Here is a 21,904-nt window from a genome sequence, read left to right as displayed (position 1 = left end):
GTCTATCCCACTCAGTAGCATAAATGAAGGGAGGGCAGGGAAATTTATATATTACCTACTGTGCCAGGCACTGTGCTAAAGGCCGCTGCACTTCCCGGTTCTCAGAGGAATAACCAGGTCCCCCCAGGGAGGAATCATTACAGTCCGAGATGAAACATGGACGGAGAAGGCGATGACTAGCCTGGAGGGACCAGGACTTGGTCTCAGACAGTCTGATCCCGAGGCACGGAGGCCGGCGTCCAGAGTGCTTGCGGAGACGAGCACCTGGACGACCCACCGGCCACTACTCCACGTGCTTCCAAGCCCCCCCCCACGACATCCCGTCACTCAGAGGAGGCTGTTTTCTCCCAAATCCACAATGCTCAATTTTTTTTTAATCGCTCTTTTTTTCTATCACTACTATTTCCCATCGTGTCCCTCCCCCTACCTCCCAGGAGCCATCCCTCATAACAGAGTATGGAAAAGGGGAAGAAAGTGCCACCACAAAACTAACGCGTGTGTCTGACGTCACGCTGCACATCCTGGGTCCTCGACCCCGCCTCGCCGCGGGGGACGAGGTGTCTGCTCCGGACAGCTTCGCGCATTCACTTTGGCCTAGCTGAGGTTCTTTCCCGGGCCTGGGATGAAAGTCCTCCTAGGCTCCGGCCCGCCCGCCGCGCCCTCTCCTCGGGGGGCACCACGGAGCAGCCTCTGGGGGTTCCGTCCCGGGCTCCCTCCCGGGCAGCGACGTTCCTGGGCTACCATTCCTTCCCCCTAGGGACGTTACGAGCTCGTCAGTGAGAACCCCCAAGCATCTCCGCCTCGGGAGCATCCCCACGCGAGGGAAGAGCCAGGGACGCTCTGGTTGTCGCTTCACCTGTCTGGGACTCTGGGGAGTGGGGAAGGTGACGCCTCCAGCGCCTCCCGCCCTGTGCCGCGGTGGCGCCGGTGGAATCTGGGACTCCATTTCCCAGCCTGCACAGGGCCGCACTGTCTCGAGCGCAGCCTCATTTCCCAGAACTCCTCTCGAGGCTGGCCAAACCGCCTCGAGTGTTGCTGGGAAGCTGCCGGAAGAAATTTGGGACTCATCCTTCGGGGAGCGTCCGCGCAGGCGTAGTTCGGCTTTGGCCCCAGAGTTGACATCTCAGGGCTAGCCTTGGTCTAAGGTAAAAAGCCCGTGTGCGGTGTGCTGTGCGTGTGTAGGAAGCGGGATGTGCAGACCCCGGGCAGGTGTGGGGGGCGGCGGCGGCGGTGTCTCTGAGGAGCCACAGTCAACAGAGGGAGAAAGGGAGGCTCAGAGAGGAAAGCCGATTGTCCGGGGTCACGCAGGGTTCTCACCCAGACCCGCAGACACCGAGTGCAGTCTCTGCCCCGTAGGACGGAGAATCCCTCCCTCCTCCCCTTTTCCGAACCAAAGCCCCGCTCCCCCTCCCCCGCCGCCTCCCGTGACCACCGTTCTCTAGCCCCTGGTAGCGGGAACAGCGGAGGGGAGAGGAAGGGTACCTCAGCATGGGGGGAAGCCAGGTCCGGGCGGAGGAAGGGCAGGGAAAGAGCCTAGAGCGGGAGGGAGCGGGGTGGGGGGAGGGGGGGAGAGGGGACGGAAGATAGGCAGAAACCGTGGACGTGCCTGAAGTCAGTTCCAGCCCGTCCTGGCCTCTTCTGAGACCCGAGGCAGAAATGGCAGTGACCCCGGGTCGGAGTCGGACTTGGTGGTGGTGAATCAGGGGATTCCTTGAGCCGGAAGGGACGTGAAGTGCGAATATTCTATAAAGAATTTTATGGCATATTTTAGAGCATTTATGTATATATTTACATATATTATACATGTAAATATATTTATATTTTATAATATTTCTGGCAAGCGGCCAACCAACGTCAACTTAACTACCTCCCTGATAGGTGACCCATTACAATTTGGGAAAGCTCCAGTTATCAGAAAACTTTCTATATCGAGCCAAAATTTACCTCCCTGTAATTTCCACCCATTTTCCACAGAACTGTATTCTCTTGGAGTTGGAAGGAACTTCAGGGGCCTTCTGCCTATACCATCGAAGTGAATGGTTATCTAGCCATTGCGTGAGAAGCTCTAGAAATGATCATTATAACAGCTGGCATTTTTTCATATAACACTTTAAAGTTTATGCCATCCATAAATTTGATAAGCATTCCACATAACATTATTTTTAGAGCTAACATTTGTATAGCATTTTAAGATCTGCAAAGTGCTTTACCAATATTTTCTCATTATATTCTTACAATGACCCTGAGAAGTAGGTGCCATCATTCTCCCCAATTTATTGATTAGGAAACAGGTAGACAGAGGTTCAATGACTTACCAAGCTAGGAAGCCTCTGAAGCTGTATGTGAACTTTGACTCTAGGTCCAGTTTTCTATCCGCGTGCCACCTAATGGCTTCTAAGGGGGTGCACACTCATTTTGTTATTAAAGAAATCTCTGAAAAGTGAGATAAACAGAACCAGAAAACTAATTTACACTGTGAGAACAAGTAAATGGAAAGAAAAACAGCAAAATAGCTGAAATGAAATTATAACGAGCACCATACTCCCCCCTGCTTCTTTGTAGACATACAGGAACAGTGATGTAAAACATTGTATATCATGTCAGACTTTTTCCTTTGTTGGTTAGTTTTGCTAAACTTATTTTTTCTTTCACTTTTTAATTCCTTTATTATAAATAATGGTTCTTTGAGAGGGAATAGACAGGGATACAGTGGGAAATGTAGCTGCTATGGAAACAAGGCAGAAATAAAAATTTATTTTAAAAAGAAAAAAGCTAAATCTGTCTCTCTGAAACTCTCACCCGTTGTTTCTATTTCTGCCCTCTTGGGCCATGCAGAACAAATTTATATCCTCTTTTACAGCCCATTGCTATTGAAGATAGCATTTATGTTTTCTCTAACTCTTCTCTAGAATAAATATTCCAGTTTACATATTCTTCTTTCCTGTAACTGATGTGGAATGGAGGTGGCATGTCTAAGGTCAAGGAATTATAAAATTAAAGAGTAAAATGAATGATCATCGTCAACATTGAAATGCATGGAGAATGATTGCAGGGTGAAGATAAAGGCAAGAGGCTGGTGTGGTAATGGTAAGAGCACTGAGGTCTGTATTTCAACCACCATTTTTTATCAGTCTGACCTGATACAACTCTGACCCTCATTTTCCTCAATGGACCAGCCTTATAGGGCTATTACAAGGATCAAATAAGATGGTATGAAGCAAGAGGTAAAATATTTAGTGAATACTGCATGCAGTCTATGGATGTGAAATGGATTACAACAGTAGTGACAATTGAAGAAGGCAGAATAGGCAGATCATGTGGATTTCAAAAGCAGACATTCCCTCCCCCCCATATTCCCTGCCATTCCAGGATTTCCTCACATGACTACACTTTCCTAATGTGTAGTACTGTTACCCTTCTTATCCCTTTACCTATCCTGTTTCTTTTGAATATAGTATGACCACGCAGAACCATAATTCAGTTGTGGGTTTCATTTCACCAAATTTTGGTGACTCTTAAGAGGTCTAATTTTCCATATTTGCCATAGATTCTACTACTGACTCTTTTCCTGAATTTTGGTCTCATGTGAATTTCTGGGTGTCTTTTCTGCTAGTCTTCCTTCTTTGTGGCTACTCTATAGAGTATCTAACTTGGAAGGTATGTCTAGGAAGTCTTCTCACCTCCCAGTCCTTTTTAAGTTGAAAGTTCTTTGTATTGTATTTGTAAGATACTTGGCAAATACATTCTTAGTTCCATTGTTAGGTGTACTCTATCTGGCCAGGAATTTGTTAACCTGTGCCATAGGCCATGATCTGAAAATCCAAATCACTTTCCCAGATACTACCTTCTTATCCATCACTTCCCAAATTCCTTTCTCTCTCTTCATCCCTTAACTTCATTAGTAACAGTGCCTTTATGGTCTTCAGTTTCTTGCCCAGAACTTCATAATTGTTGGCCATACTTTTTATGTTCCTTCTCAGATTGGCATTTATACCACAGAGATCACGAGAAATGGGTAGTTGTCATCTGTTTTGATAAAACTTGGGAGGTTCTCTGTTATATCTTGTTATATACCTGAGGAAGAGGAAAGGATAGACATTACTCTTGTTATCAAGAAGATAAAAAGCTGCCCAGCTCCCTCTGATTACTACCACTCTTCTTCCTCTATTTCTTACAGGCTAATGTCTTACTTGATAGTTCCCCTGACTCTGCTGTATTATTCTTGGAAGAACAAGCAGTGTCTTCCTTAGAGCTCTCTCTTCTTCAGCAGAGCCTGTATGTAAGCTGTAATTTGACAAGTGCCATTTTCCCTTCACTTTGATCTCTTTGCAGCACTCTTCCATTTTCTATTACCCTGAAAAGGATAAGCTGTCCCTCCTGGTACCTCAGAACTCCCAAGTGAAATCTTGCTTTTGTGTCCCTTTAGAAATCCTTCATCCTCCCCCCAAACCTAGATTGTAGTAAGGCATTCATTTAGTCCCTTCACCTTTGGCTAGAGGGCCCTGTGAAGAGAGAACTAGGCCTGGAGTCAGAAAGACTCATGAGAGTTCAAATGCAGGGTGACTCTGGGCAAGCCCCTTAACCCCTGCCTCAGTTTCCTCATCTGTAAAATGGGGATAATAAGAACACCCATCTTAGCAGGATGGTTGCAAGGATCAAATGAGATAATAATAGTCAAGGGTTTAGCACAGTGCCTTGCACATAGTAGGCTCTATATAAATATTATTATTATTCTCCAGTAGGGAAACTAGTGTATGCTTGTAATACAGCTATTGTGTCCAGGCTGGGACGTGGCATCCTCTATGGAAGTCATTGTACAGTTTCCCCTACTTTCTATAATGGCTGAGATTTTTAGTGATGTCTTTTAAAAAAAAGCCAGTGGTAAACTTCAGTAGGAGATTCCTGCAGACCACATATTCACTTAGAAAACCACAAAGCAACATCTATGTTGCATTTTCATTTATTTTCTTAAACATTTCTCCATTACATTTTAATCTGATCTGGGCTTCACTGGGGAGTTTTTGGGGCTACTTGGGGCCAGTTGCCAAAAGTTTAACACCTCTGTCTTAAAACTACTTCTAAGTGTTTATACCTTGACCCTAATAACCTGGTCCAGACTTTTACAATTAATTATTAGTTTTTTTAAAGTTAAAACTTTTGACAATCAATTTGACCCACCCGCAATCCATTCAATCCAATTTACTCAACCCTATACTTGTTCCACTTATCTTTTCTTATTTTGTCAGACACACCAGTACCTTCATTTACTTTTTCCTTCTTGAATCTTATCAGATTCTAAGCCCTAAGCCTTCTTTATCCTCTGTAATCCTTTTTCATTGTCATTCATCTTGCTTCTTTTAAACCAGGAGAAAACAGTCCTTGCTTTTTGATATCAGATCAAGGTTGACTTTCTTTTCCTGGGCCTAAAGAAACAGTGCTCTTCAAATTTTCCTCGTTTTCCCCAAATTTTGCCCAATTTCTCTTCTCCAAATTTAATCTCAGACCCCTCTAAATCCTCAAACCTAGTCCACTCTACCCCACCCTCTCTAAGTCCCTACATGGTTTTCTTTTCTTTCTTACTGAGTTCAAATCCTCTCTTCTACTAGTCCCATAGAAGCCAGATTTTCATTAAATATGTATCTGGTTAACTGTTGTAAATTTTCATTGATGCTGTGTTAAGTTATTTTGTTAGGTGTTAGGGGAATTGTAAAGATAAGAGAGTGAGCAGGTGACTTCTAGGAGTTTATATATTAACTGCAACAAACATGCACGTTCTTTATAGGCATGAGCAACAGCTCATGGTTCATGATTATCTGCTCATACCTTTAAGAATTAGAGGAAATTGAATGGAATCAGATTACTAGGGGTTATGGAAGAAATAAGCACTGTTGAAGTAGAGATGAAGTATACCCACCTACTGAAGAATTTTTGCAGTGAAAGGAGCCTACAGCTAAAGAGTCAGGGTATGGTCAGTTTTTAGACTCTTTGTCTCATATATAATAGAATTATATTTTTGGTTGAATTCTAGACTAATTCTATAAGCTGAAAATCAAACATAGTTAAAATTACCTTTGAAAAACCTTTAAAATGCCACATATTCGGTATGTTATCTTTAAAATGCTTGGCTAGAAAGGTACTAGGGTATCTTTTAAAGAAGGTATTATCAGGTATTACATGGGCCTGAGATGGTTGTTATAAAAAAAAATGGAATGGAATTTTTATGTTTTAAAGTACCCACAAGAGAAGCATGGACCAGGACTTGTATTGAATGAAAGAAAATAAAAACAGGTAAAAACCAAGCTGGCAGGAAAACTGAAGAATAGGGAAAAATATTCCTGAAAGGGCTTTACACATCAGTTTTATTATATTAGGAGGTGTTCATACAGTGGTATGAACAAAACTCAACTGTTTTCTTCCTATTTCATGAGATATGAAAGGGCACAGGGAAGTAAAAAGGAAGATGAGAGGATGTTTGTCTAAGTAGAAGCAGAATGAATAAACTGCATGATGAAGGACAGGGTCTAGAATCACACTCATGGAGAGGAGATGTTCACATGACAAGAGACATACTCTGTGAACAGCATACAGGAACTGAAAGTAACAGAGGAACAACAGATTCATGGGTCTCATACCATGTTCCATCTGTAACATACACTTACTGATTAGAATGGTGAGGGAAATAAACTACATTATTTTATTATGTTATTGTTCCCTTCCCCCCAGGATCTTCTTCACATTCCTGGACGATTTTTCCATTTCCTACCAATAGCAGACCTAACCAGAACCTACAGTGATCCTGCCTGTGGTTCAAGAGAATTGACTTGATGCTGGGTAGATCCCCCCACCCCCCATCCCCATTCCACCTCCCTCCTGCCCTCTCTCTCCTTTATGTAAAAGACTGAGACCATGCAGTATGAGTTTGTTATATATTTCCACTTTCATCTCAGTGATCCTACATTTGCTAATTACACCTTTGCCATCTGTATCAGAGGAAAAAGTAATCTTTAAAAGTAACTTATTTATCCCTGGATACCACGCTCTCCAAACTTCTCTAACAACATCTCAATGTGACTATCTTCCTAAGATTTTTAATACTTCTGTCTATATAGTCTTATTCCTTCTGCTATTAAACATTCCTATTTCTCCCTGCCCCCGAATAAAAAAAAATCCATTAAATTGAATCCACCTCTTAGCTGTGCCCTTTGAACCTTAAATCATAACTCTACAGAGTTGCATTTGGCTGCTGAGCAGAAGAAATCTCTCTTTAGGATCCTAAATCCAATCTGTTTAGAACCCTAAATCCTCCCGCTATACCTTGACGGGGTCTAAATACCAGGAAGGAACAATGTCTCAGTCACACTTCAGGAGCTCTGATCTTAGACTGCAGCCTAAGGTTTTCACAGAACAGGCCGGTCCTGTTATTCTCAGCGTCAGTGCAATGCCTGACCAGACGCAGGTAGGAACACAGAATCTGGAGAACACTGAGGATACAATGACTCGTACCAGAGAATCTGACCTAAATGCTTGCCGATGGAAGAGAGAATGATAAAAACAAATTGAAAATCAGAGAGAAGAAAGTCAACCTTGATCTGATATCAGAGAGCAAGGACTGTTTTTTCCCTTCTTTTTATCTGAAGAGCTTAGCATAGTGCCCGATACATATTGTTGTTGTTCAGTCACGTCCGACTCTTCTCGACTATGTTGGACCATACTGCCCATGGGGTTCTCTTGACAAAGATACTAGAGTGATTTGCCATTTTCTTCTCCAATGGATTAAGGCAGGCAGAGGTTAAGTGACTGGCCCAGAATCACACAGCTAGTAAGTGTGAAGCATTTGAACTCAGATCTTTGAACTCAGATCTTCCTGATTCCAAGCCGGGTTCTCTATCCACTGAGCCACCTAACTGCCTCCTTTGTACCTGACACATAGTTGATGTTTAATAAATAATTGTTGATTGGCTGGCTGTCAGGGCTGCCCACTGGGTTTAGTGATTGAGCATATTTGAGACTTCAGCATAAGGCTATTATAACTGTCTTCTAGTTCACTCTACCCTCTTTCAATTTTACTATATGTAACAACATACATTTGGAAGCAGTGTTCGGAGGAGAGCAGCCTGTATTTTCCATTCTTATTAAGAGCACTATTCACTTTTCCTTTCACTCTCAAAAACATATCCTCTATAGCAGGTTATGTGCTTAATCTGGGATCCATGAACTTGTTTTACAATTCTTTTTATAACTGGGTTTCAAAATAATTGGTTTTCTTGGTTATTTAATGTATTTTATGCACTTAAAAACATTCTGAGAACTAGAGGTCTAAAATGCTATTTCAGTCTTAAATCAGTGTTTTTGAGAATTAGAGTTAATGATATAGTAAGAATTCCTTGCATGTCTGACACTTAGTATTTCATATGCTTTCCCATGTCCTTTCTCCAATGTCCCTAATGTGAACTTTGTGAGGTATTTTATTAAGAAGTAATGAATTAATTTTTCATGACTGATTTGTGGACTCATTCTCATTACTTGGTGCTGCAGTAGATAGAACCTTGGAATTAGAGTCAGGAAGTCCTTAGTTCAAATGTGGCCTTAGACACTTATTAGTTTTGTAAACTTGGGCAAGTTACTTCATTTTTGTTGGCCTCAGTTTCCTCCTCTATAAAATGGCTATGATAATAATATCACCTACTTTCCAGGGTGGTTATGAGGACAAAATGAGAGAATATCTGTAAAAGACTTAACACAATCTGTCACCTAGTTGGACCTTAATAAATGCTTGTTATTATCATTATCATTACAATTATTAGTCATATAAAATATTAAGATAGTTAGCAAGTTAGAGGCTAAGTGAATAGTTAGAAACAGAGTCAGAAAATTCAGGTTTTTTTATTCCTAGTTTTCATGCGGGGTTTAGAGGAGAAAGTACAGCAAGTCAGAGGACTTGAGCTCATGTTCTGTGTCTACTACTTAGCACTTTTTTTTTTTTTCACATTGGGCAGGCAAATCATTTAACCTGTCTTGGGCCTGAGTTTCCTTGTCTGTAAAATGAAGGTTTGGACAAGATAGTATCTAAAGTCCCTCCTAGTTCTAAATCTACAATTTTGTTACCAGGTTGCCTCTTTGATACTAATGTCTTCTATCTGTAAGACTCCTCTAAGGAAGGAGGGGGCATTAATTCTTCCCTACCTCACATAACACATATCTAAACTTTGTAATGAGTGTTCCCTACTCTGATGCTCTCTCTTAGTGAGGACTAGTACCAAAGACGTAGTGACATGGAGACAAGAGATCTTTTCTATTATATGAGGTGGTTTCATCAGAGGAGAAAGCAAATAAGGAGGAACAAAGAAAATGTTATGTTCCAGATCACAAATGTGTTGAACTGTTTATTCAGACCAGGTTTCTTGACTGAGAAAGTCATTTGTTTCTTGCAGTATGCTAAAAGTAGAGACAGAAGATTCCGGGGAGCAATGCCTGAAGTCCTCTCTTCTGGTCCTTGGAAGGAGAGGAGCTGCTTTGTCCTTGCTCCTTCTGACTTCCTCTTTGAAGGGGATTAAAGATGGGGTTTAGAGAATTTTAACCTGGTCACTGTAGGAGCTCTAGGACATCACTCTTCTCCCTCATATTGCCTTTCTCCTTCCCCAGCTCGTGTTCTTGAGATGCAGTCTCTTCTCTAAGTGGGTTGTGCAGACTTGGAAGCAATGGCCACCTTGTTCCTGACAGCCAAGTGCCAGGTGAATTGACCTTCCTCACTCTTCCCTGAGACATCTTCTCACTTGCCAGAACATTCTTTTCCTCATCATGGAACCCGAGTTTTTCTGCCGAGCTATTTTCCCTCCAGTAACTAGAAATCCAGTTCTTCATCAATAAGAAACTGGGCCCATCCTGATAGATGCAGGCCATCGTAAGAAATATCCTTTCCTCTTGTGCTTCCCCAGCGGGTTCCTCTTCTATAGATATGGTGATGTGGAATGAAAAGATCATTCTTTTAACAAGTCATATGCTCACACTTGGATGCCTTAAAGTCATCAGAACACTCTATCCCATCAGTCCCTCCAAATGCTCTTTTTTTCATTCTTTCCCATTAGGTAGGAAGAGTTTTATGGGTGAGCAAGAATATGTTTGTGTTTCAGGAATCAGTGACATTTAAGGATGTAGCTATAAACTTCACCCAAGAAGAGTGGGGGCAACTGAGCCCTACTCAGAGGGACCTGTACAAGGATGTGATGCTGGAGAACTATAGAAACCTCACGTCATTGGGTAAGGATGACTTCTCCCTGGGATTCAGAATGTATTTTAAATAAGAAAACTCTCCTCTTTGCTAAATAGTAGTGAATGCAGAGCTGGGATTGGATTTCTTTATGTCTCACTGTGACTGTGTGTCAAGGATAATCATGTAACATATCTGTAGAAACTGCTTTGAAACAACAATGATGGCTGTGTAACTGTGAAGGTGAACATGAGGTCCTACTGTTTGCTCTGGGGCCAGGTGAAGGGTGGGGTCCTGGAGAGGATTAGGACCTTAAGAGGTCTGAATGCATCAAGAATAAGAACAGGAAGGACTGCAATATTGAGCCCATGGATTTAGACGTGATAACTAAAGGCAAGAGAGAGATGTCAGGGAGAGTCACAGATTCACATTTTTGGAAGTTCTCCCTCACATCAAGGCTAAATGTGCTTCTCAGCACTTTCTACCCATTACTCCTAGTGCTTCCCCCTGGTGTCACACACAACATATCTCCCTTTTCCACATTACAGCCCTTCAGTTACTTGAAGACAACAATCACAGCCTTCTCTAAGTCTTCTTTAGGTTAAATATCCTCTGTTCCTTCACTTGGTCCACATATGGTATGATCTCAAAACCCTTCGCCATCCTGGTCACTTTCTTCTGGATACACTCCAAGTTAAGAATGTCCTTCCTAAAATGTGGTGCTCAGAACTGAACATAATTCTTCAGATGTGGTTTGACCAGAATAGAGGACAGTAGGATTAAAACCTCCCCAATGCAGTAAAGTATAAAATTCTTGTGGGTAGAGTTTTGTTTTATTTTTGTCTTTGTAGCCACATGACTTAACATAGTAACTGGTGCAGAATATTAGTATGTAAATAATGGAATGGATATGGATTGGACACTGCCTTTTAAAAAATATTTGTTGACATATTTTGGTTTTATATCACTTGCATTTCCTAATATCTACCTCCCTTCAATCCAGAGAGCCATCCCTTGTAACAGAAATAAAAAAACACCCATCCCTTTCTAAGATCACATTAGTTTTTTTGTCTGCTCTATCAATTATACTATTTATTCAATATTGAGCTTGCAGTACACTAAAACCACAGATCTTTTTATTGCAAACCACAATCTAACTATACTTTACCAGTTTGTACTTGTGAAATTAGTTTTTTGAAACCACGTGTAAGACTTTACATTGGTTCTAATTAAATTTCATCTTTTTAGATGCAACCTAATAGTTTATCACAATGTTTTTGGACCTTGTTAAAAAGTTATTCTTACTAACTTCGTGTTACTAGCAAATTTGATAAACATACCATTTATGCTTATCTTCAGGTCATTGAGAAAAATATTTAATAGCCTGGGGCCAAATACAGATCTTTAGGGCACTCCACTAGAGACAACCTTCTAAGGTGATATCAAATCCTTTGGGTTTGGCTATTAAATCAATTTTGAATCATCCTAACCATACTGTCTTTTACGTAAAGTGAGATAAAGTTATCCACATCTCTTTATCTTGTCCACAAGTATACAGTAAGATTTTATCAAATATTTTGTTAAAGTTTAGGTAAACTATATCTACAGTATTCTCCAATCTTGAAATATAGAAACCCTATCAAAAAATAAGTGAAGTTAGTCTGGCATGACCTGTTTTAGATGGAGTTATACTGTATATTTTCTACTTGTTCACTAACTGTTGTTTTTATAATTCTGTCTAGGATTTTCCTAAGAGTCAAAATTAAGTTTACTGGCCTGTAGTTTGCATACTGCAATCTCTTACCTTTTTTTGGAAATCCTGTGGCATTCCTTCCTTTCTCTATGATATTTCAAAAATCAGTTAGTGTCTCAGCAGTCACAATCCACCATTTTTTTCAGTACCCTAGGATGTAGTTAATCTGGGTCCAGTGATCTGAATTCATCAAGGATAGCTAGTATTATCTTATTACAGCCCTTCTTATCCTGGGAATCGACTTCACCTGCCTATTAGTGATTTTTGTTCTATTATTTCCAGTCCAAAGATACTTCTTGTCAGAGAATATGGAAGCAAAAAAGAAAAAGCAAGTTGAGCAGCTCTGCCTTTTCTCCATCATTGATTATTATTGTCCCATCATTTCCTAAACAGTGGTCCTATTCTGTTTTGATCCTCTTTTCCCCAGTAGAACTTTAAAAAAATAATTTTATCTTTACCTTCCTTGACAGCCTTAGCTCATTCTGACAGTTTTAATCTTTCTTCTTTATCCTTTTGTTATCTTCTCTTGTTACTAGATGTCTTCTTCCATATTGTATTTTCAAAAAATTGGGGCAGCTAGGTGGTGCAGTGGATAGAGCACCAGCGCAAGAGTCAGGAGGACCTGAGTTCAAATCTCACCTCAGACACTTGACACTCACTAGCTGTGTGACCTTGGGCAAGTCACTTAACCCCAATTGCCTCATCCTGGGTCATCTCTAGTCATCCTGATGAATATCTGGTCACTGGATTCAGATGGCCCTGGAGGAGAAGTGAGGCTGGTGACCTACACAGCCCTCCCTCACTCAAAACAAAGTCAAGTACAAGTCATTTCATTATTTCTCTGATGGCATGGTGTTCTTCAGCAACGAAGGATGAACTCACATTTTCAAAAATCTAAGTAAGTATTTAATTTTTCATGCATTCATATTGGTCTCTTTAAACACTCTCCCTTTTCCTTATCAGTATTGTTTTTCTTTATGTCTTCAAAATTTCATTCTTGAAAGCTTCCTGAGCTGACTTGCTATTTAGAATTTTAGGAGCTGACCTTTCCTTTCTGTGAACACTTTGAGATCTATTCTCCCAAAATCTAGGGTATATGTCACACTCTTCCTGATTTACCTTCCTTTCTCTATTAGAAATTCTAATATGGAATGATCACTTCTTCTCTCAATGTTCCTATCATTTCCATTCTGGCCTCTAGTTCCTCTTTATTGGTGAGTAAAGGGTATAGAATAGACATTTCTCCTTTTAGTTCTTATCCCATTTGAAAGATGAAGTAATCATTGAGTCAAGTCAAAAAGTTGTTAGCTGCTCTGTTTTCACTAGAGACTGCAGCAGACATTTGGATGATTGAAGTGCCCTGTCACTATTATACCTCAGTTTTAGACTGTTCCTAGTTCCCTGAACTCATTTATCTCCTCTTTTGGTCTAGATAATTTGTAGGATGTTCTGAAGACAATTTTGCTTCTTTTTTTACTTCCATTGATGTTTTTGAATTTTTTTCAAACTATACTCCATACCTCTAATTCCTGGTTTTCCTCATATGTCTCTTTTTAATACACAATACCGTATCCATGAAAGTTAAGCCAGTTTTTTCCTCAAAATGTATAAAAACCATTCTCAAGACTTAATTGGTTCAGTTTAGGCTGTTGACATTATTTCCTGGTTGCCTGAGCACAAAAAAAGCCACAAGAACCAGCTTTCTGTTGCTTGGCTGGTGAGCCACCATGAGCAATTAAGAGGCAGGAGTTTTGATGAGCTGAATCAAATCATGGAGTCCTTGATGTATGTTATTAGCAACAGCTAAATAAATTCCCATTTGTTAGGTGTTGAATGACCTCTGTGAGCGTTTTATTTCATTCAGATGTCAGACTTTAAACTATCAGAGTATTGTTCCAAGTCAGGCACACTCCCTTTTTAAACTATCCTTTTTTTTGAAGAAGGCATACCCTTCCTCAGGAATAATCCAGTCATGACTCCTGTTCTTTCAAATCTCAATATTATTTATGAAGTCAGTTGAGCCTCCTTGTGTCAGTTCAGGAGTTCTTAACCTGGTCTCCACAGAACAACAAGGGGTCCATGGATAAATATCGGGGGTTCTGTTAGCTTGGATGTGAAAAAAATTAGATCTTCATTTCGATATAATTGGTTTCCTTTTCAATCCTATGTATTTTATTTTATTCATTTAAAAACATTCTAAGAAGCTGTCCACAAACTTTACCAGACCTGCAAAGGGGTCCGTGGCACAAGAAAGGTCAAGAACCCCTGTGTTAGGTTCTCCATTCACCTCACTATCCATATTTTGTGCATGCTTGTATAGATATCTGAGGTGCTATAGATTTTATTGCTTGCTCTTTTCTTGGATTTTATCTCCAGTGAATTTCTGGATACCTCTACTTCTGTTTTTTTTCGTTAGATTATAGCTATTTTATGGTTTGATAAGTATACATAAGCATTTTTCTCTTTTACCCTTCCTTTTCAGTTTAAAACCCTTTTGACTAGATTGGTAAGATACCAGCTAAATACATTATTACTATAGCTTGTTGGGTACACTCTATTCCTAGCTATTCACTAGCTATTGAATTCCCAGGGAAGGAGTCTGGATCCAAGGAAACAGGAAAGAGTAAATCTGTATTTGTCAGTGTCACTGGGCAGTGTCATACTACTATGGGTTTTGCTCAAATCAGAGTATATGAAGAGGAGGTGCAGTTTCCTTGGTGTCCTCAATGTATTAATATCAACTTTCTGGGAGTTTTGATGAAAAGAGCTCAGTCTTATCTTAATGGCAAAATTCTAAGCCTCTTATGGTCTCTGCAAGGGAAAAAGTATTCCTAGGGGGTACAGATAGCTTGAGTATTACTAGAAAGATTGGCAATTGATAAAATGCTAATGACTGTATATGAAGGAGGGCTCATGTCAAAGTATTAGGGACCAATTTCTGGGACATTTATGTTCCCTGCAGAGACTACTGTGTTTCATATCTTTCTCCATAAACAGGATTTTCCATTTCTAAACCTGAGGTGATCTTCAAATTGGAGCAAGGGAAAGACCCATGGATATTTAACCTACAGAGATCTGAAGAGAAAGACATGCCAAAAAACTCTCTAGGTAAGTAAGAACCAAACATGAGGTATAGTGGATGTAACAGCATTTTAATGAGAGGAAGTTCTCCTTATCACTCAAGACCCATAGGCTCAAGCAGGAAATCTCTCTTCCTACTTCATTTTTGGGTAGGGGAGAGTGAGAAGAGTATGCCATCTTTTCTTCAATTGTGATTCCTCTGGTTTCCTTTTCATGCGCATACCTATATACACATATACACAAAATGATCTTTCAGTAAATAAAGAAGGGAGGGTCTCTGGAACGAATGAGAAGCTGGTAAAGGTTAAATATATGGTAAGGGATATAAACAGATATAAATACACAAGTGTGTATATACATATCTACATATCTATCTATGTCTAGCTACTACACACTTAACCATTATCATCTTCTTTTCTTTTTAGGGACACCTCCCCTCCACCCTTTGTTTACTCACTGAAAGATCATTTTACTAAATCCTATCCTATCTTTTTATTTATACTTTGCTATTCCTATTCATCACATTCTCCTCTGCTTAGTATAAAACCCTGGTAATCCTTATTTTCTGCTCGCTTTCTTTCGTGACCTCACAACCCTCTCTCCATTTCTGCTATCTGCTCACTTCTTTTCTCCCACTTTATTTTTTGAGAGGTGAAGTGTGTATGTGTGTGTTTGTGTATACATACACATACATGTATATATCTTGTGGAAATTATATTGTTTCATTGTATTGTATCTCTCTCCCTTTCTCCCCCTCTCCTCACATCATTTTCTTTTCTTACCTCACAGAGAATAGATTGTATTTATTTTTCCTCTGGTTTCAGATTGGGAGAGTAGGTCTAAAACCAAGGTGTCAACTCCAAAGAAGAATATTTCTGAAAAAGAATCTTTTGAGACATTAATGGAAAGGCTCAGAGAGGATCATCTACATACTGCATTTGCAAGAGTTTGTATACCTGAGGGCAGATTGGAGAGGCAGAGGGAAAATTTAAATAAATTTCTTTTCCATGAGATCAATTTCAAACAATTATCAGTCGGCTTTCCAGAAAATCCTGCCAAGGAGAGAAGTCTTGAATGTAAAGAATGTGGGAAAAAATTCTTTGAACACGCATCTCTTACTCAACATCAAAGAACTCATAATGGAGAGCACTGTAAATGTAATGAATGTGGGAAAGCCTTCTCTAAACATTCATCCTTAATTGAACATGAGAGAATTCATACTGGAGAGAAACCCTATGAATGTGATGAATGTGGGAAGGCCTTCCAACAAAAAGGCACACTTATTCTACATCAGCTAACACATGCTGGAGGGAAACCTTATGAATGTAAAGAATGTCAGAAATCTTTTAGTCTTAGAAGTAGTTTCTTGAGACACCAGGTAACTCACACTGGAGAAAGTCCTTACAAATGCATTGAATGTGGAAAAGCCTTCATTAATTTCTCATCTCTTAGTCGCCATCAGAGAAGCCGTAATGAGAAGAACCTTTATAAGTGTAATGAATGTGGGAAAGTTTTTTTTGACCCATCATCCATTATTCAACATCAGAGATCTCACAAAGGAGAGAAATATTATGAATGTAATGAATGTAGAAAAGTCTTTTCTACACATTCATCTCTTACTGAACATGAGAGAATTCATACTGGAGAGAAGCCCTATGAATGTGATGAATGTGGTAAAGCCTTTGTTAATTGTTCATCCCTCAGTCGGCATCAGAGAATTCATACTGGGGAGAGTCCCTATAAATGTAAGAAATGTGGGAAAGCTTTCCGACAGAAAGGTACACTTAATCTACATCTGCTAACACATACTGGAGAGATGCCCTATGAATGTAGTGAATGTGGGAAAACTTTCAGCCATCGAAGTAGTTTTTTAAGACATTAGATTACTCACACAGGAGAAAGTGCCTACAAATGTGAGGAATGTGGGAAAGCCTTCATTAACTGCTCATCTCTTCGTGGACATCAAAGAATTCATACTGGTGAGAGCTCTTATGAATGCAAAGGATGTGGAAAAACCTTCCGACAAAAAGGTACCCTTATTGTACATCAGCTAATACATAATGGAAAAAAGCCCTATGAATGTTTTCATTGTAAAAAAGTCTTCTTAAAACATCCATCCCTTATTCGGCATCAGAAAATTCATGCTGGAGAGAATCATTATGAATGTGATGAATGTAGCAAAACCTTCTTCAACTGTTCAGCTCTTAAGCAGCATCATGGAGAAAAGTCCTACAAATATATTGCATGTAGGGAAGGCTTCTTTGATTTCTCATTCCTTACTCAATATCAGGAAACTCATGAGGGCAAGAATCATTATGAATATAATGAATGTGGAAAAGCCTACTCTAAACATTCATCCTTTCATGAACTTGAAAGGATTCAAACAGGAGAGAAGCCTTATGAATGTGGTAAATGTGGAAAAACCTTCAACTCCAAAAGTAGCTTTATGGTACATCAAATGTTTCACAGAGGAGAAAATCCCTATGCATATAATGAATGTGGGAAAACCTTTTTTTACCGAAAATCCATTAATGGACACCAGAGAGTTCATACTACACTGAGGCCCTATAAATGTGGGAAAGCCTTCCTTGACCGCTCAACTCTTACTCAGCATCAGAGGACTCATACTGGAGAGAAGCCCTATAAGTGTAATAAATGTGGGAAAGCTTTCAGCCATAGAAGTGGCTTTTGGAGACATCAGCTAACACATACAGGAGAAAGTCCCTATGGATGCAGTGAATGTGGGAAAACCTTCTTTGACTGCTCATCTCTTACTCGACATCAGAGAATTCATACTGAAGAGAAGCCCTATAAATGTAATAACTGTGGAAAAGCCTTCCTTAAACATTCATCCCTTACTGTACATGAGAGAATTCATTCTGGTGAAAAACCCTACAAATGTGATAAATGTGGGAAAGCCTTCTTTATGGCCTCTTCTCTTACTCGACATCAAAGAATTCATACTGATTAGTCTCTATGAATATAATGTGGTAAATCCTCTAATCATCCCATGGTATACATGAGATAATTCACTTTGGAGAGAAATTTTAATTATATAGCTGGCATGGATAAATGTTCAGTGGAAAGTAATTTGTTAGATAGCATTATTGATGTTATGCTAGGGAGTAAGTCTAGGGATATAACTACATAGGAAAAACTTAAGTCATACTTCTACTGTCAGTCACTTTTTAAAACTTCAGATTGAGAGGTAAGACATGACATGCCAAAATACTTCAAATTGCTTCCACGTTGAAGTATCCAAAACCAATGGTGCTTCTTACTTTTATTGAATTTCTATCCCTTTGCCACCAGTCTTTTTGGATAGCTGATCACTATTGTGAATGTGGCCTCTGGACCCTCAAATACAAAGTGTATCTCTTGAGAACCCTACCTTCCCCAAAGCTGGCAGGCCCATACCCCTGTTAGGCTCCAGCTGTTGGGGTTCACAAATACTTGAAGGGAGAACTTGTAGGAAACTGGGGGGGAGAGGTTGTAAAACAGCATATTTTCTCAATCTCTGCTTCACCAATAACATGACAGAAATCAAAAGGAGAAGAAGCAGGGTTATCAGAAATACTCATAAAAATTGTTTTCAGAAAATAAATGCAAATGAAATGGGCAAACAAAAGCTCCAATGTGATAAATATTATTTATTTTTTGTTGATTTATTAGTATTGTTCTAGTCTCCCTTTTCCCCCAGTTATACATTTTCTGAATAGTTTATTTATGCCACTTCTCTTGTGCAATATACTGTTACCCAACTGTTGCTAGCTTGTGTCTCTTTAAAGAAGCTGGGGCCAAAAAAGGAAAATATTATGATCCAAAAGCATCCACAGAAGCAAAGCTGAAATTATTGTAAGACATCACATTAAGCACTCTAAAGAAAGTAAAAGATGTAATGAAATTAGCAAAAATATCATGCAGCTAAAGAACGATGAACCACTAAGGACTTTCAGGGGAAGGTGATGATGAAACTCAACAGCCTGGAAATTTCCATGGCAAATGTCTGTAAAACAATGGATTCTCTGAGAAACAGAATATTTATGCTGGAGGACAAAATGATAGAATAGAAAAACGAACCCAGAAAAGTACCCAACTCAAAAAATGTCTGGAAATTATGCAAACAGATATTACAGATCTGGAACATAGAACAGAGAGAGATAGCTTTTGGGTTCCCTGAAAACTGAAGGAGGAAAGAATTTAACAGTTATATAACAGAAAATTATATAACAAAATGTCTGAAATGCTGAAAACAAAGGTCAAACTGCAGATCAAAATAATCATGACAAATCAGAAAGGAACTAAAGACCAAATAAGAAGAAAGCACCTTTACCTAATCTTTCTCTTCTGTTTCCTTGTTGATTGGAGGTGCATTGGGTTCCTAAAGGTTATGCCAGCAGAGATCTGGAAGATTTTACTCCAAGCTGGAAAACTACTAGTATGGTTCTGATGCTGAAATTACACAGAACAATGAAATGGGTCTGTCATTCACAGAGCAATGAGATCAAATCTTATGAAGACCATCCACTAAGGTGTTTTAAAGGAGTTGTGATCTGCATTGGTAGAGAGATTTACCCACACTGACAAATTCATAGATTCCTGTCAGTGAATTGGTGTGCACGTATTTAATATAAATGTAGGTGCACATATACACTGACAAAAAGCTTTACCTCTTGTCTTGGATCCAAGTCAGTTTGTTAACATCTGTTTACCTAGATAATTCAGAGTGGTAACCAAGACACATGACTGATTAGTGTTTGATAAATGGAAGCCCACAAAACAATGGGGAAGATATTAATTATTCAATGGATAATGGCAACTAAGTGGCACAATGGATACTGGAGTTAGGAAGATCTGAATTTGAATATGACTTCAGACACGTAATAGCCATGTGACCCTGGGAAATTCACTCCTCTCCTTCAGTTTCCTCAACTGTAAAATGGGTATCATAGTACCTAATTCTTAAGATTATTATGAAGATCAAATGCAATATTATTTGTAAAGTGCTTAGTACAGTGCCAGGCATAGGTGTTTAATAAATCTTTGTTCCCTTCCCTCTAATTACATTTGTAAGGGAAGATGCATAGTAGTATGACAAAAAGGGATTGAATCCACATCTTATAAAATGCAGTAAATCTGTGATCTTATTGATGTGTTTATTCCCTCTATTATTGGAGACCACAATTCATCCACTCTTTCTTATCTTGTGCAATTATGGTTCTTGTTTGCTCATACATCTTATGGAGGATGTACTCAATGTGCCAGAAACTTTTCCCTAGGTTTTTTCTTTTTAAATATTCTGTAGATGCCAGTACAACAGTTGGGTTGTCTTGTTGATTTATTAGCACTGCTCTGGTGTATCTTCTTTTCTGTTTCAGGGATAATGCCCATCCTAGATATATGAAGTCATATACCAACTCAATATGCGGTCTTTCCAACTGTGTGACATAGGCTGGACAATCAGCATTTTTCATGCAGTTAGTTTTTCCTATATGGATCATTAGCCCAATCTTTTGAGTTCATGGATCTCATTGAGTAGGTCCTTCAATATTTTGGGGCTTAGCACATTCCATCCACAAACATAAGCATCCTGAGTCTTCAGTGTTTATTGAAGTCAAACTAGGGGGAGTGATTTATCCTCTCTGAGACTGAGTTTCTTCATCTGCCTAACAAAGGGGGTTGGATGAGGTGAATTTCAAGGTCTCTTTCCACTATTAATCTATAAGCTTATGCTGCTTTTCCATTTGAATTCTACATAAGATATCCTTTGTGACACTGGAGCCCACACATGTTACTGTTTAATTCTTGGGCAATAATCTGAGGATCACTAAACTGAATTATTTCTGTGGTTGCTTTTTATTAATTCTTGTATGATTGTAACATGTATGAGACTCCTTGTTTGAGGTAAGACTTTAATGTGGCATTTTGTTTTACCAAATCAAATGATTTTTTGTAATCAACAAGTGTTAAATAGCAGAATCTGTTTTACAGTTCATTCTAATCACAAAGATGTGGTCAATAGTAAAAAATTGTTCATAAAAGCCTGCCTGTTCCTTTTTCAAATTATTATCAGGGATATCTTCAATATGTGTAGATCATCTCCTTAAATTTTACAGAGATGAGAAAGACATATGGTTTGGTAGTTATGACTATCCTCTTGATTATCTTTTTTGGTAAAAAAATACTGTGATTTTTTTGCCCACTCTTTTGCTCCGTATTTAAAAAAGTGATTCCTCAGTAATAGTAGCTGATATTTATATAGCTCTTTAAGATCTGTAGAAGTGCTTTATATACCTGATTTCATCTGAGCCCTATTTAACCCTGTGAGAAAGGTATGACAGGTATTAATTCTATTTTATAGATGAGCAAAATGAATCTCAGGTAAAGTGATTTGTCCATAACCACATACTTATTAAGTCTAAGAGGTGAGATCTGAACCCAGGCTTCTTTACTCCAAATCTAACTCTCTGCCATGTCATACTACTTCTCTTGAGGATGTTAAGATTTTGGAGGCCACAACTGTGGAAAGGCCTCCAGAGTGAACTTCCTCTTTGTGTACTTAGTTTGGTCCAGCTGTTCTTCCCAATTTTGTAGCTTTTAAAATGCCATTTCAGGTTCCTCATTTAGTACATTAAGGATTGAGGTGTTAAATTCTAAATGTGTTTCCTTGGCCATAGATGATAGAAAGGCTAAGTTAGGACAACTAAATGCTGTGTCTTTCTCCTTTCTGGCTTACCTTTGCCCTTCATTTTTGGTACTTCTGGTATTTAAAGTGCTTATGTTTTCTCTTTTATTGACCTAAGGTACTCAATTGTCATCATATGATGTAGGACTAACATCCTTATAAACACATAGAGAAAGTA

At 39.2% G+C, this 21,904-nt stretch overlaps 1 protein-coding gene across 1 annotated transcript; it reads left to right on the top strand.

The window, feature by feature from the left end:
- On the top strand, positions 1 to 21,082 carry LOC140520645 (uncharacterized). The gene is given in 6 exon segments (XM_072634698.1): positions 1 to 1,145; positions 2,910 to 3,087; positions 9,643 to 9,731; positions 10,131 to 10,257; positions 14,958 to 15,068; positions 15,866 to 21,082. Coding segments are annotated over 4 exon segments (2,418 nt in total). The 5' UTR covers positions 1 to 1,145; positions 2,910 to 3,087; positions 9,643 to 9,698; the 3' UTR covers positions 18,013 to 21,082.
- The last annotated feature ends 822 nt before the right edge of the window (positions 21,083 to 21,904 follow it).

The sequence above is a fragment of the Notamacropus eugenii genome, chromosome 1 (assembly GCF_028372415.1).
Source record: "Notamacropus eugenii isolate mMacEug1 chromosome 1, mMacEug1.pri_v2, whole genome shotgun sequence".
Taxonomy (NCBI): domain Eukaryota; kingdom Metazoa; phylum Chordata; class Mammalia; order Diprotodontia; family Macropodidae; genus Notamacropus; species Notamacropus eugenii.
The sequence above is the reverse complement of the archived record's forward strand: the minus strand, read 5'-3'. Positions and strand labels throughout refer to the sequence as shown.